This window comes from Trachurus japonicus, chromosome 8, assembly GCF_045865225.1.
Source record: "Trachurus japonicus isolate A0001 chromosome 8, Traja_1.0".
Classification (NCBI taxonomy): domain Eukaryota; kingdom Metazoa; phylum Chordata; class Actinopteri; order Carangiformes; family Carangidae; genus Trachurus; species Trachurus japonicus.
Genome location: NC_140914.1, coordinates 29,479,807 through 29,493,969, shown reverse-complemented (window position 1 = coordinate 29,493,969; position 14,163 = coordinate 29,479,807). Strand labels below are relative to the sequence as shown.

At 41.9% G+C, this 14,163-nt stretch overlaps 1 protein-coding gene across 1 annotated transcript in view; it reads right to left on the bottom strand.

Annotated features, from left to right (window-relative positions):
- The window catches only part of LOC146983526 (junction plakoglobin a-like), a 209,584-nt gene that overhangs the window by 67,446 nt on the left and 127,975 nt on the right, over window positions 1-14,163 (bottom strand). Inside the window, exons 2-3 of the mRNA XM_085785143.1 lie at window positions 5,471-5,525; window positions 2,917-3,165 (exon numbers count right to left, since the gene is read on the bottom strand). Coding sequence (XP_085641269.1) covers window positions 2,917-3,165; window positions 5,471-5,486 — 265 coding nt within the window. The 5' untranslated portion in view covers window positions 5,487-5,525. The remainder of the gene's footprint in view (window positions 1-2,916; window positions 3,166-5,470; window positions 5,526-14,163) is intronic.

Here is a 14,163-nt window from a genome sequence, read left to right as displayed (position 1 = left end):
TGTGTATGTCAATGTGACCCTCAGGACTAGGAGGAATTTCATAAAGTTGACAATAATCAATATCAATCTATGCAATCTCTTATTTCTATTGTCCATAAATCCCATGGACCGTCATCCATCTATCCTTACATGTTCTGACTCTGTGGCTCTCAGCTCTGAAAGCCCATTGGCTCCTGTTTTTGATGTGAATCTTTACAATCACATAGTTTGGTGTTTTTAGATATAGCCTATATCATATATATATATATATATATAGAGAATATATAACCTATATATTCATTTTCAGTTTAGTTTTCATCAAATGTCACATAAACTGGAGGAAATGATCAATTTACGAGGGACTTTTTTTTCAGCAGTGGATGAATCCACATGTGGTGCTGAAGGGAGTATTGGGGACAGCAGGACGGGGCTGAGTAAAAATAAACTACAGCCTGTGTGTGTGTGTGTGTGTGTGTGTGTGTGTGTGTGTGTGTGTGTGTGTGTGTGTGTGTGTGTGTGTGTGTTGATGGTGATGGAGAAACATGTCACCCGGCGACAGGGAATTTATATGGGAGGATGTTAGTGAGGGATGTTTTCCTGGAGGAGACTGAGGTTTGTTCCAGTGGGTGTCAGGTGAGTGGCAGGAAGTGGAGTGTGACAGCGAAATGAGGATGAAACACTGACTTTCTTCATACTTACTCTGATGGATTATCTCACACTGTAGAGGGTGATTTCACAGTGCAGACTGATAAATGGCAGGAAATGGTTTGGGGGTGTATTTTATGAAGGGAAGAAAACACACACATGCAGCAAACTGTATGTTGCTGGTCTGGACTGATACTAATGGCTATTATCAGCTCATCATATACTGTATTAATAATGGATGATGTCTGCTGCTGGGGTTGAGGCACGGGGTTGGTCTATTATTATGCCTTCTATGTAACATATCTATCTATATAAATAGAGAGAGAGAGGGGGGAGAGAGTGTAATATATGTACACATATTCCAACATATGGCTACCATTAGCACCACTGCAAATATACTCTGTCTCTAATGTCCGATGGTCACAGTGTCCTCTATGTCACTTTCCTTTTTTTTGGCAATTAAAACGAGGAAAATGTTGATATTCAATAAAAAATAAAAACAATGGCTCAAATGACTGTGGGCTCAACTTTAATGATGAAAAGTACAAGTGCATTCAGGATGTGTCCTTGTCTCTTTTGCTGCTGTAACAGCGGGAGAGAAAAAAAAAACTGTCACTGTGCCAGGCGGATGGTTCAAAGGAGTTGTACTTCAGCTCTTAATTATTCATGGAAGTGTTTTTGGTTTAACAGCCAATAAACCGACTACAGCTCCATCTCCCATTCTCCCAAAAGCTAAGACACACTTGCAACTTCTGCTGTTATTATAAAGATACAGTGTTGTTAGATTGTGTTTAGTGGTCAGTTAATCACCAGTCCTGCAGTCAGCAGCTCTGTGTGTCTGAGGGGCAGAGGAGAACTGAATGAATCGACGCGGTGCTCACAGCCCCACAGTGGAGTAACAGCACAAATCACCTTAGAAATAGACTATTTGATGTTATATGATGAGAAGTGTGAATAAATCTTCAGTTCACTGTGAAACCGTGGACAAATTTCATGTGATGAATGGGAACACTGTGATGGATTCATCAGGTTGTGAGAAAGAAGCCTCCCTTTTTTAGGTCAACCACTTTCTACTGCCTCAAGATAAAAAAGACAGCAGCAAGTCTTCCTTTTTTTAACCTTCATCTTGTGTTAGTTTTCTGCTACTACTTGTTTTAGGGTCAGTTTTGACCTGTGTCTTAAAGGGATAGTTCAACATTTTGGCAAATTGGCCCATTGCCATAATCCCTATAGTTTTAGGAGTATAAGGTTTTAGAACGGCGGAGCAGAGACGTGAGCTGCCCAGAGCTATGCTATGGAGGCTAATGGGATTTCTTGGTTTCCCTCATCAAACTCATCAAATACACAATCCAACAACTCCAAAATGCTCTGGTGGACAAGATGTGACCTGCACATTCACCACGCTATGAGATAATAACAGAACGTTACGAGACAGAGTTGTTTTTGAGGCAAATGCAGAGACTGCTTGCCGAAAAAATGAAATTTACCTCGAAAACATCCTTATAACTTCCTTATTCATGAAAATGTTGGTCTTAATATTTTTTGGTATGGGCCCCTGGGCCTTTTTTGTCAGTATACCCCTTGACTTCAATTTAACCTTCCTCTTTCTGCTACCAACTATGGTGTTAGGGTCAGTTCTGACCCAAGTTTTAAATCAGTTGTAAAACACACTAAAAACAATTATTTATCATCCCATTTGTTTCTCATCTCTTGGTAAGATTGTTAGGCTTCCTTATCCATGAAAAGGTTGGTTTTGCACTTATGATGTCAGTTTTAGCTCTCATTATTTTTTTATCGTTATAACCGACCCTAACAACACAAATTTCATAATTTTAACCAGAGCATTTGAGAATTTGTGAAAAAAAATGTTTTATTTTGTTTAGATATAGGTTCCTGACAAAGTCAAAAAGCCTTGATGCAATAAACAAATTTATGTGGTACATTTATGCATAAAAAAAACTAACAGCGGGTTGGTGCCGACCCTAACACAAGGTTAAAGGAAGGTTAAACAATATTTTTAGGAGCATTTTTGCCTTTAATTGATAGGACAGTGGAAAGAAACAGGAAACCCCTTCAACCACCAAGCAGCCCAAGACCATGAGTCTTTATAAGACCAACACTCCACTGTGTACACAGACAAGCACTGTTATTTTGTTAACTCAAAATCCAAAGGGCCGATATGACACATCACACCACCTCAGCTCATTTTGTAAAAACAGAGAGAAGTTTTAGACAACGAGAGTAACAGTAATGGGGAAGTGAACTCAGATCAGTGGTGGGACTGGGTCTGACCTGTGGGGCTCTCCAGTCCTCCAGCTGCAGAGTCTCCTCCTCCTCCTCCTCCTCCTCCTCCAGCAGAGGCTGCGTTGGGGCCGGCGGTGGAGCTGGCCCCCGTGCTGCCTGTGTATTTCTTGCTGCCGCTGTAATCTGTGCTGCTCTCGTCGTCCCGCACCGTGGTGGCTCCCGATTGGATGCCGGAGTCTGAGGCGTAGTAGGTCTGCTGCCACTCTGCCACCTTCACCACGCTCTCCGCCTCGCTCACTGCAGAGAAAGCATCATGGCTGACATCAGGTAAGAACAGCACCGACAGTACTGCTGCTGCTGCTGGTCACAGTACTGCTGCTGTCCCCGCTCCTACACTGCAGTGCTGCTCATAGTAATAATAATACTCCCAAAACAAATCTCTAAAACTACCTTTAAAGGGTCATGTCTTGCCTCACTCCCGAGTCCATGACAAGCAGATAGACACCGTCCTTTCAACTGTGTGTGCAGTAACAAGGGAGATACGGGCAGAGCTTAGCTCAAACGCTGGAAGTGCATAGGTAGTGTTAGCCTGCCTCCACCTAAAGTCATCAGAGAAACTCTTCAGCAACTCTAAACGGAAACCGGCGGGCCGATCTTTGTCTCAGAGCTGACAAACTCTCCGGTAAGGCATCTTGAGCGGTCAAATGCCGGTAACGGGACGAGATCGGTCAAAACGGAGGGTTCAAGCAAAGACGCTTTATTTTGGTTCAAGCTAGCTACATCGAGGGTAGGTTAGCTTCCTATTTCAAAGTAAAAGCACAAATTGTATCGTCATGGTTTTCTGTATGTAAAGGGAAACGGGTGTTTTATTTTGTGAAAGTAACCGGAAGTGTGTTGGTCACGACGGCTAGCTTGAGTAGCGCCGAATTTGTCAGAACAAAATTGTAAACAGCTGGTATTTAGACAAATTAACGACACACTGCCGATCTAAATGGCTACTTTCTCACCTAAAAATGTTTGAAATGTCGATAAAGTGATATATAGAGTTTAGAGCTAAAATGAAATCAGCTTCTGACTGCTGATTTCGGCTCGGGTAGGAGGCAGGCTAACACTACCTATACACTTCCAGTGTTTGAGCTAAGCTAATTACGGGCGATACAGCTCTATCTCCCTTGTTACTGCGCGCAAAGTCGAAAGGATGGTGTCTATCTGCTGGTCATGGACTCGGGAGTGAGGCAAGACACGAAAAAAAATGTTGGCGTATCCCTTTAAAAGTAATGCAACTCGACTCTACTCGCCCTTTTTGGGTTTCCATTAGGTTAAAGTACTTGGAATCTGTTAGCTGGTGCTACTTTTCTTGTAACGCCTTGGCAGAAGTTCCAAAAGAGGTGAAGAGGTACTAAAAGGTATGCAAACACTATGGCATGCACAAATATCCTGCATGGATAAAAGCTGTTTTAATTCCAGCTGTAGGGCTGTTATGTCACTTTATTAAGGGTGTATTCACACCTGGTTGGTTTGGAGCAGTTGTTCCGAAACAGGGAGTGTTTAACCCCAGGGACCAGTTTGTTTGGTCAGATGTAATAACACAAGTGGGCCCAGATTGCTTAGATGTGGTGGTCTCAGCTCGCTTCCATTTGAACCCTGGAGCGCTTTGTTTGCAGTGAGAACATGATCGACTCAGCAACCGACACAACACGCTACAAGCTGCTGATGTCCCATGGTTCGCAACAACCGGGAGCACTGGTTATGGCCGGGTTCGGGCCCATAATTAACTTGGATGAATCAGGACAGCTTCCTTTTTTTTTGGCCGTGTTTGGGTCGGTTTGGGCCAAACCTCCACCTCTATTGCTTGCTTTTTGTTTTTCCCAGTTAACCTCCTCCTCCTCCTTCTTCCAGGTAAGATTTTTGACCAATGAGAACAGTTGGTTCACATGTGGCATTTGTTTACAACTTTGGACCACTTAGGACTCAAAAGAAGAATGCAACAATTGTATCAGTTTAGCCCCTAAATTGGAACAAAGCAAACCATCCACAGGTCTGAATACACCCTAAGTAACCATTTAGATCCCCAATATGTGGTCAGTTTATCCAAATAACGCCTATATGGACATTTGCGCCAATATTTTCAGAGATGTGGAGAGCTGCCTACAGGATCGCCCATAACCTTGCAGATATCACCACATTTAAATAAATAGATAGAATAGAATAGAATATTTATGTTATATAAATAAACCGATCAGTCTGTATTGACTCTCTTCTCTAAAGGTGGTACTATCATGTAATGGAAACAACCTCCAGAATACTACCTGATACCAAAGCTGGGTTGAGTCGATCTGGTTCCACGTAGTTGGAACGCAGCATACTCTATGACTGGTACTAAAACTGCTTATAACCCTGCACTCACCTTCTGTTACTATTGTACTAGTACTGTACCTTTACTATAACTATTGTTCCTGTTGCTGATGTCAAAAAGCTACTGCAACTAATCACTGCTTTACTGTACTGACATCACTGCAACTAGTGTTACATTCAGTTTTAACCACAGCCACCTGCAGTTAACAGGTAATCTGTGGGCAGAGAGAAGAGAATAAGAGCTTACTTTCCATGGGCATCATCTCCGTCCACTGGTACCACTGCCTTCACTGACCTTTGACCTGAAGAAGAGAGGATTTATCAGCTCTGTGCACACGTTCAGCCACAAAAATCCAAAGTAATTTCTTTCTTTACAATCACGGAGAACGGATGGATGAATGGATGGACTGTGTGTATGTTACAGATGTTCCCTGAACACCTCACACGGTGGGTAGATGCTAGCCACACTATCATCAGGGGGCCATCTAGGTCGATGAGTTTAGTCTTAAAGTGAGGTTTGAGGTGGTATGGTTTTGTTGTTAAAAGTGCTGATATAATAATGAGGGGCCAATAGGGGACTTGTTGCCCTTTGGAGGCCGCAATTATTATTAGACGGTTTTGCCTCCCCTGATGAAGCACCTCTCTTGTGCAGGGACCAAACCAGTGACATGAACTGTCCCTTTTACTCCCAACACTTCAACCAAATTACCACCTGGTTTGGGAATAGTTTTCTTGACCTCAATGTCAGTAAAACCAAGGAGATGTGTCTGGGAGAGAAAGGTCAGGAGCAGAGTTTAAATGTCTTGGAACAACCATGCTAATAACCTTACTTTCCAGAGAATAATTTTCTCTGTATAAAATTTACAAAAAGGCAAGGCAGGGCCTCAATTTTCTCAGGCAACTGAAGAGACAAACCTTGGCCATGGTCTACAGGTCAATTACTGAGAGTGATCTCAACTTTAAATGGGAAATATCACTTTTTGAAGGCTCTTTAACATAATATTTAGGTGTTTCTCTTGCCTTCTGGCCCCCAAAATGTGGGAATTGACAAAACAATCTATAATTTTCAGGCTAACAATGATGTAACTAGTTTTCAAATTTGCATGATCACACCCCTACCTGGTAGCAGTAGAAGGGGCGGGGCTTCATTTGCATTTAAAGGGACAGGCACGGAAACCAGCCGTTCTGAACAGGGATGTTTAGAGAGGATGAAAAGAGCTGTGGTGTTTGATCCTTGGGGTATTTTGACAAACATGTCTTTAAGACACCTGGGAACTATTTTAATTATGGAAAAGGGGCAGAATATGTCTCCTTTAATATCTTCTCCTGGTGTGGGAACCTCTCAGTTACAGATAGGAAGAAGGTGACCCGGGTAGTCAACCAGGCCAGTAAGATAATTATAGAAGACAAACAAATGTAGCTTCAGGACGTATACAACCGTTCCATAATCAAAAAAGCCGCCCAAGTTAATAATGATACCACCCACTCGCTCAACCCATCATTTGTTTTGATGCCATTGGGAAGGAGGCTCAGGGTTCCCTTAGCCAAAAAGGAGTACAAGAAGTTATCCATGCCTTCTGCAGTGTATCCTGAACAAGAGCATCTTTAAATTATCTCCATCCTAAATGTCTGAACCAATGAAACTGCTGCTGTAGCTTCTATGTATCATATTGTACTCTTGTATTTCACGTGTTTATTTGTTTTTGTGCTGGTTGTTTCTAGTTGTTGTTTTGCAAATTTCCGCTGTGTTTTAAACCATTGGACAACAAAGTCTTCTAATTGTATCTTATCAGTTTGTATTATCTGATCAGTAACCAGCTATTTGAATTACTACTAAAAAAAAATAAAATAAAATAAACACCAGTGAAACTTACAATTAAAAATAATATTTCAGATAATTAAGAGACATTGAATCATTCTGTGCTTTCAGTCGACTCCGTTTCTGCTGCTGTGAAATTATTTCTTTCCATGAAGCCAAAAGCTCTGCAGCTGTAAGTTACTCAGATGTCAGTGTTGTGAAGTACACACACACACCCTCAGGGAGCAGACTTATCTGTCTCCCAGAGGCCGGGGCTGGCAAAAGGTCAAAGCGTCTCATCTTCTCTGTCAAGAGTCCTTCACTGCCTGCTGGGAATTCACACTAACACTCAGAGGAAAAGTGTGAGTGTGTGTGTGGGTGTCTGTGTGTGTGTGCACATTAGATATTACACCCAACACATCCACAACATTAGTTTAACAGGATGACACCCAGAGCAGATGAAGATTGGTTGTCTCTTATGAGCTCTCAGACAATAGCTGACATTGAATCATAAAGAGCAGTCACAACAACAACACAGAGAATAACTGCTCAGTATAAAGTGCGTTTCCACAACTCAACATGAGTCGTGTCAAACAATTCTGATTTAGCCTTCATCACTTTGATATATTTTTGAATTGCTGTCGACAGTCACTGATATACAACAAACGTTTCCCATTAAAATCCTCAAACACTGACTCTTTCAACCCAAACAATAAGAACAGAGTGACATCACGAAATAGCTTGTTGGATCGTAGGAGTTTTTTGTAATTTCAACTTTTCCTTGTTTAGACTCCTATGGTTTGAGTGGATCAGGAGCTTCACATGAACAAACACTGGCTTCATTTCAAAAAGCTTACTACTCTTCTTCGAGCTTTGAGAAACAAATTAAAGGAATCATCTTGAATCCAGCGATGATCTATGTTGTTAATTTACACAAAGAACCAAGTAACAACATGTTGATATAGAAGGTGCCACCCTAACTACTTACTAACAACCCTACAACAGCATGTAGACCAGTGGTTCCCAACCTTTTTTGGCTCGTGACCCCATTTTGACGTCACAAATTTCTGGCGACCCCACGATCACGTGCGCCAGCTCAGATATTTTTTAACTTTATTTATATTCGAGAAACTGAAAGTATAGATACAGCTGTTTAAGATTGTGTGTGGTGTTTTTAATCATAATTTTAAAAATAATAATAATTAGTTAAAAGAAATATACATATCAGTAATTTATTTTTTTCAATTAGACATTTCAGGCGACCCCATTTGAATTCCAGGCGACCCCATGTGGGGTCCCGACCCCAAGGTTGAAACTCACTGATGTAGACTCTGTTGTTATGGTTACATAACAAAGAGCTAGCTTCACATCGCAATCAAACACCGCTGTTCTATGTCATACTCTCATACCATGGTCTGGGTGAATACTCAATTCTGATTGGCTGCACGGTTTCTGTTAAAAAGTGATAATGGACACCCACAAAGTCGTTCCGGTCAAATTGCCTGATGACAGTTCTTCGGCGCATCATGACCACTGGAGTCTGTAACACACAAGCGGTAAGAAGTGCACTGGCCTTCTGAAATAATACTTTGTGTCACTAATGTTAAGCTGTCATCTCACTTTCCTTCACTTCGCTGTGGCTCTACGCTGCAGCCACAGCGGCTTTGTATCGCCTGTGGATTGGAGATATTAAATAGTCCGCTCAGCTGTGGCTTGTGAAAAACTTGTGATTTTAACTTTAAAACCCACTGAATTATTTTTAAAAAATAATTTGATGTTTATTTCTGTGGTAAGTGACCATGGTAAAGGCTCAGCAAGATAATGCTATTGGAGGTGTCCAATTTACCAGGAATTAATGGACTTTGTGGAAGCAACTGTCCGATGCCAGGACATTGTCTATTTATTACTGATTATTGGACACCTTGTCAATCATTATCCCTTACATATCCTCCAGAAGTCCTGCTGTGGACTTCACGTCACCAAATGTTTCCCTTTGCTCCTCTAATTATAACTACAACAGTTAGTAATTATGGATGATGATAACACAACCTTGGAGCTTGACCAAACTGAAAACATTTGTTTATATCTTCTTAAATTAATTTTTTTGGGTGTCTAAAGCTAAGAACATCTGTTCTTAGTGACAAGGCTGACAAACCTACTTTACACCACCTGCTCAGCATGAGACAGTGGAGCACTTAGCAGCTAAATAGTTTTTATTTCCCTCAGGAGCTGGTGGAGACCAAACACAGAGCTAAAAGAGATGAATCATGTGACACAAACACGATTCCACATAATGCTTTTTTTGTTCATTAGCATGACTTTATTCCCCGTGTGTATGTTTAAAGCTGTTGTTGTGGACCTGCCTCATCATCCAGCCCACATAAAATCAACTGACTCTCAATTACAGCACATTGTCAGCTGATGGGAGCCAGCAGCAGCAGCTGCTGCCGGATCAGGAGAAATATGGCAGGAAATTAAATGTAAGATTCTCTTGTCGAGTCACTCCCCGCTGATTAAATTAACATTGACCACCTCTGTTGTCTGATGGCTGTGTTGTTTAATCAATAGAGGCAGGCTGCAGGGAGCTGATCATTAGCAATCATGATCACTGCAGGTATTCTGATTAATGATTTACAGGGCAAGAAAAAGAAAGTAAACCCATCAGAATGACCTCTGTCTGTCCTAAAATATGATCAGATCTCCTTCCAAGTTACACAAATAAACAACAATAATCTATTTTAATGAATAGCACAAAAAGGATGTGTTTAGGGTAGGTGTAAAAGCTGCTAACTGGAGTCAGGACCAGATGAGTTGATGAGAATGAAACTGTGTCATGGACTGTCTGTGGATGGAGATGATTCAGATTTGATTTAGTTAGACATGTCACCAATATTGTCTATAGACTATAATAGGGATAGGGAGCAGTTATGCTAGTGCTAGCTTGGGAGATATAAAATACAGAAATAATTTCAATAGGATGCAAATCTAAGCACCCGGCAGTGCTGGATGAGTCAACAACTGTTCATTTCACAGGAAGAGAAAATACATGAATTTTGTTGTAAAAATTAGGGCTGTCAAAGTCGAAACAATAATAATGATTAACGCACACGCTATAATACATTAACGGCAGTGATGCAGCAGTAACAAGTGGATGGTGAAGTAGAAACAAACCTCAGAAATTGATAAAGAACCTCTTTTGAAGGACAGGTTCAGCTTCAAAGTCCTGTCAGATTGCTCTCTTGCCAAGACCAAAGTCATTTACCTTTATTGTTGATGTGTGTTTTCACTCTGCGTTTAGGTTGTTCCAGTTGAACCATGGGCCTGATATATGAGTGTGGTGTGTTTTGGGTCAGTGTGAACCATTTGTAATGTGAATGTGGTCGGACCTCAATCTGTTCCAAGTTCCTGGTTGTGGTATACCCACCACTGTTATTAGTTTTTGTTCCAGTACATTGTTTGAGATGAAGAATTTACTATTCCACACTTCGACAGGATAATCATGCAAAAATTGTATTCGATTGACAGCCAAAGTAAAAATATATGCATGACTTTGGCAAATGTCAAGAGATAAATGAAGAATGAACAAAAACAGGATTCAAGGGTTCAGCTCAATGTGCTAAAAAAACACCTCTTAGATTTATTATAGGTTTTTTGCTAATAAGCAATGTAACATACTAAGATGAATAAAACTCATTATCATTATAATAACTACAATTATTTTATTTTGGGGGGGTTCCATTTCATGCCATTCATGAGTAGCAAATATTAGCCTTTTCTCATTATATTTCTTCCAAATTATCCAGTAGTGGTTTGTGTCCACCCATATAATGTTAGAGTTTGAAATGAGCCAGCTAAATTCAACATCCCTGACCACTGTGTGGTACGAAACAAACTTAGCCCTTGTTTATAGGGTTAGGGTTAGGGTTTTTACTGTAAATCCAACAAACTGTGACATCAGGATGAACGCAGTTGTAGCCGATGTTATCTGGCCCTCAGCATTGTGTTTCTGCCCCAGGTGGGGTTCGAACCCTGGTCTCCTGCACGGCTGGTGACGATGCAAACTGTTGTGCCAAGAGGTCAATGACCACTTGGCTGTCTGGTTTGCAAGTCCTTTATGGGTGAGTGAATGCACCCACAGTCACACATCTTTCTGTACAGTGCAGCCACGCTTTCAATTGGAATAAACAAAAACTAAATAAAATTGTTCAACAAAACAGGTCACTTTTAAAATTAATAATGAATAATAATAATGGATTACATTTATATAGCGCTTTTCTACCGTTACCCGATACCCAAAGCGCGTACAGTAACCATTATTCATTCATACCACACTACGTGTGTAGCCACAGCTGCCCTGTAGACTGACGGAAGCGTGGCTGCCATTTCGCGCCAAACGGCCCCTCCGACCACCACCATGCTCATTCATACGCATTCACACGAGGCAAGTTGGGTAAGGTGTCTTGCCCAAGAACACTACGACAGAGAGCGGGATTCGAACCGCCAACCCTCTGATTATTGGACGACCCGCTCTACCTCCTGAGCCACTGCCGCCCCCCCTTAAATTAAGTTAAGTAACAGTGTGGATCACAGACACTTATGTAGTCAGTTTGTATCTAATTAACAGGGAGGGGGTGCTGACAGGGGCTGTACCTGAATGCTTCATTTAAGCTTAAACCAGTGACTATGTTGTTGTCTAGAGACCACTCACTGAGACCCCCCTGCATTTTTTTCCTTACTATAATCTAAGACGTCCCACTAGTGCTCTCCTAACCCTCCATGTGGTGTTCCATGCACCTCCCTCCTCGCGCCTCCTCATCTGAAGCAGCCAAGTGTGAATTTGCTCTCGGCTCCATATGTTTGTTGGGAGTCCCTCCCTAATTAAAACTGAGCAGACGCCAGGATACGTGTGGAGTTAATGCCATAGAAAGTTTTGTCGCTTGATGTTGGAGTGCTCCCCTGTTGGTGTTTAAGAACAACAAAACAAAGCATATGATGAAGGGAGGTAAGTAAAGGCAGGGGAAAGAAGAACGTATAAAGAGAAAATGAGAAGAAAGAACAAACTGGAACCACCACCTCACGGCTGTTTCCTTCACCGAGCAGACAGTTGCAGGACGACAGCCGGCGGTGTTTTTGCAGAACACTTCACTTTTTTTAATATAATATGTCCTCAATTCATATTTTTTTATCCTTACAGATGTTTGAGTTTGTGTCCTACTCTCATGTTGTGACCAAAAATGTTTTTTATGAATTTGTTCTGGAAATATTGAGAAAGGGAGAAGTACATCACACACACACAGACAGTGACCCGCTCACATTTCACATAAGTGAAATTGAGAGATGTTTCCCCCCCTTTTTTAGGATTTGAGATTTGAGATTTGAGATTTGAGAGTCTGGTAAACAGGATGAAACCTAACCAACTTGCATGCGAGACCACCAATACACACACACACACACACACACACACACACTGTCTTCAGTATATAAGCATGTCAAGTTCTGTAATGTTTGGAGATATCTCTGACTACGTTGTTGGTAGGGAATCTGACACCTGTGTCTGATTCTTCTCTTAATCCACCTCTGTCTGCCACAACATATCCACAGCGACCTTTGACCTTTGACCACCAACATCCCATCACTTCTTCCTTCCAAATCCAAGTGGATGTTTGTGCCAAATGTAATGACATTTCCCTAAAGCGTTGGATGGATGAATGGGTGGATGGATGGATGGATGGATGGATGGATGGATGGATGGATGGATGGATGGATGGACGGACGGATGAGTGGGTGGATGGATGGGTGGGTGGATGGAAGGTTGAATGGATGGATGGATGGATGGATGGTTGAATGGATGGATGGTTGGATGGACGGATGGGTGGGTGGGTGGATGGATGGTTGGATGGATGGATGGATGGATGGTTGGATGGGTGTGTGGATGGATGGATGGATGGATGGATGGATGGATAGATGGATGGATGGATGGATGGATGGATGCATGGATGGATGCACGGATGGATGCATGGATGGATGGATGGATGGATGGCAGATGCATGGATGGATGGATGATGCCTGTGGTCTTGACTGTCACTGATATGAAGACATAATAATAAGCGATGGGCAGAGAACAGGTGAGCTGCAGAAGGAAAGAGAGGGGGCAGAGGCAGAGGAGAGAGAATGAAAACACTCTGTCAGCTGTACCTGGGTTTGTTTCTCTCTCTCTCCCTCTATGTGTGTGTGTGTGTGTGTGTGTGTGTGTGTGTGTGTGTGTGCGTGTGGTAGTATACAAGCCAGCCTCTGCACTCTGTTGTAAAACCTTTTTCCCCCTGAAGGGATAAAAACAATGGCTAATTCATGACCAGATAGTCTGGTTTGTGTGTGTGTGTATGCGCTTGTTTTTGTTTTGCTCATTTTCTCAACTGAAAACTCCCATTTTCCACCTAATATAAATCAGACACACTAACAGACTGGGGAAGATTTATTTGACACCTCTGGCTCTTAATATGAGCAAAGATGATGATTGATGTTGAATACAGAAATCTGTTGCCGTTACAGACTTGGATGTGTTTCATATTGTAGCGCTGAGGTCACAGTGTGTCACAGTTAATTTACCGCAGAGTCCTCTGAGCAGCTCACACACACATGAACTGGCTCAGGTGTCATCACTTCAGTGTGTAATGCTGGCCAATCAGGGGACAAGCACTGATACGAGAGACACAAAACAATGATGTTACACCTCTCACTACACAGAAGACAGCAGCCATGTTTCCATCCAAAGTGATTCGAATCACTGGGAAAAGAAATTTGAATCCTGTGTGTTTCTATTAAAAGTACGGACTTTGGTGAAAACTACAAACTTGTGCGGGTTTTTGAAGTCATGCGAGTTTTCCGCAGGTTGGCATGGCAACCAGCCTATAAACGCTTTACTGCCATCCCAACCCGGAGTGTGGATATCACCATGTGATACACCATGGGGTGTACAGCCAGTGCACTATTTGTATTCGGTTTCGGATTCGGATTCGGCTTTTAAAAAAACTTCGTATTCGTATTTGGGAAGAAACCGGAAGTGGGCGCACTGACTTCAGCCGAGCTAACCAGCTAACTTCCGCTTTAGCTCTCGGCTAACTAGAACAGGAATAAAATTATTT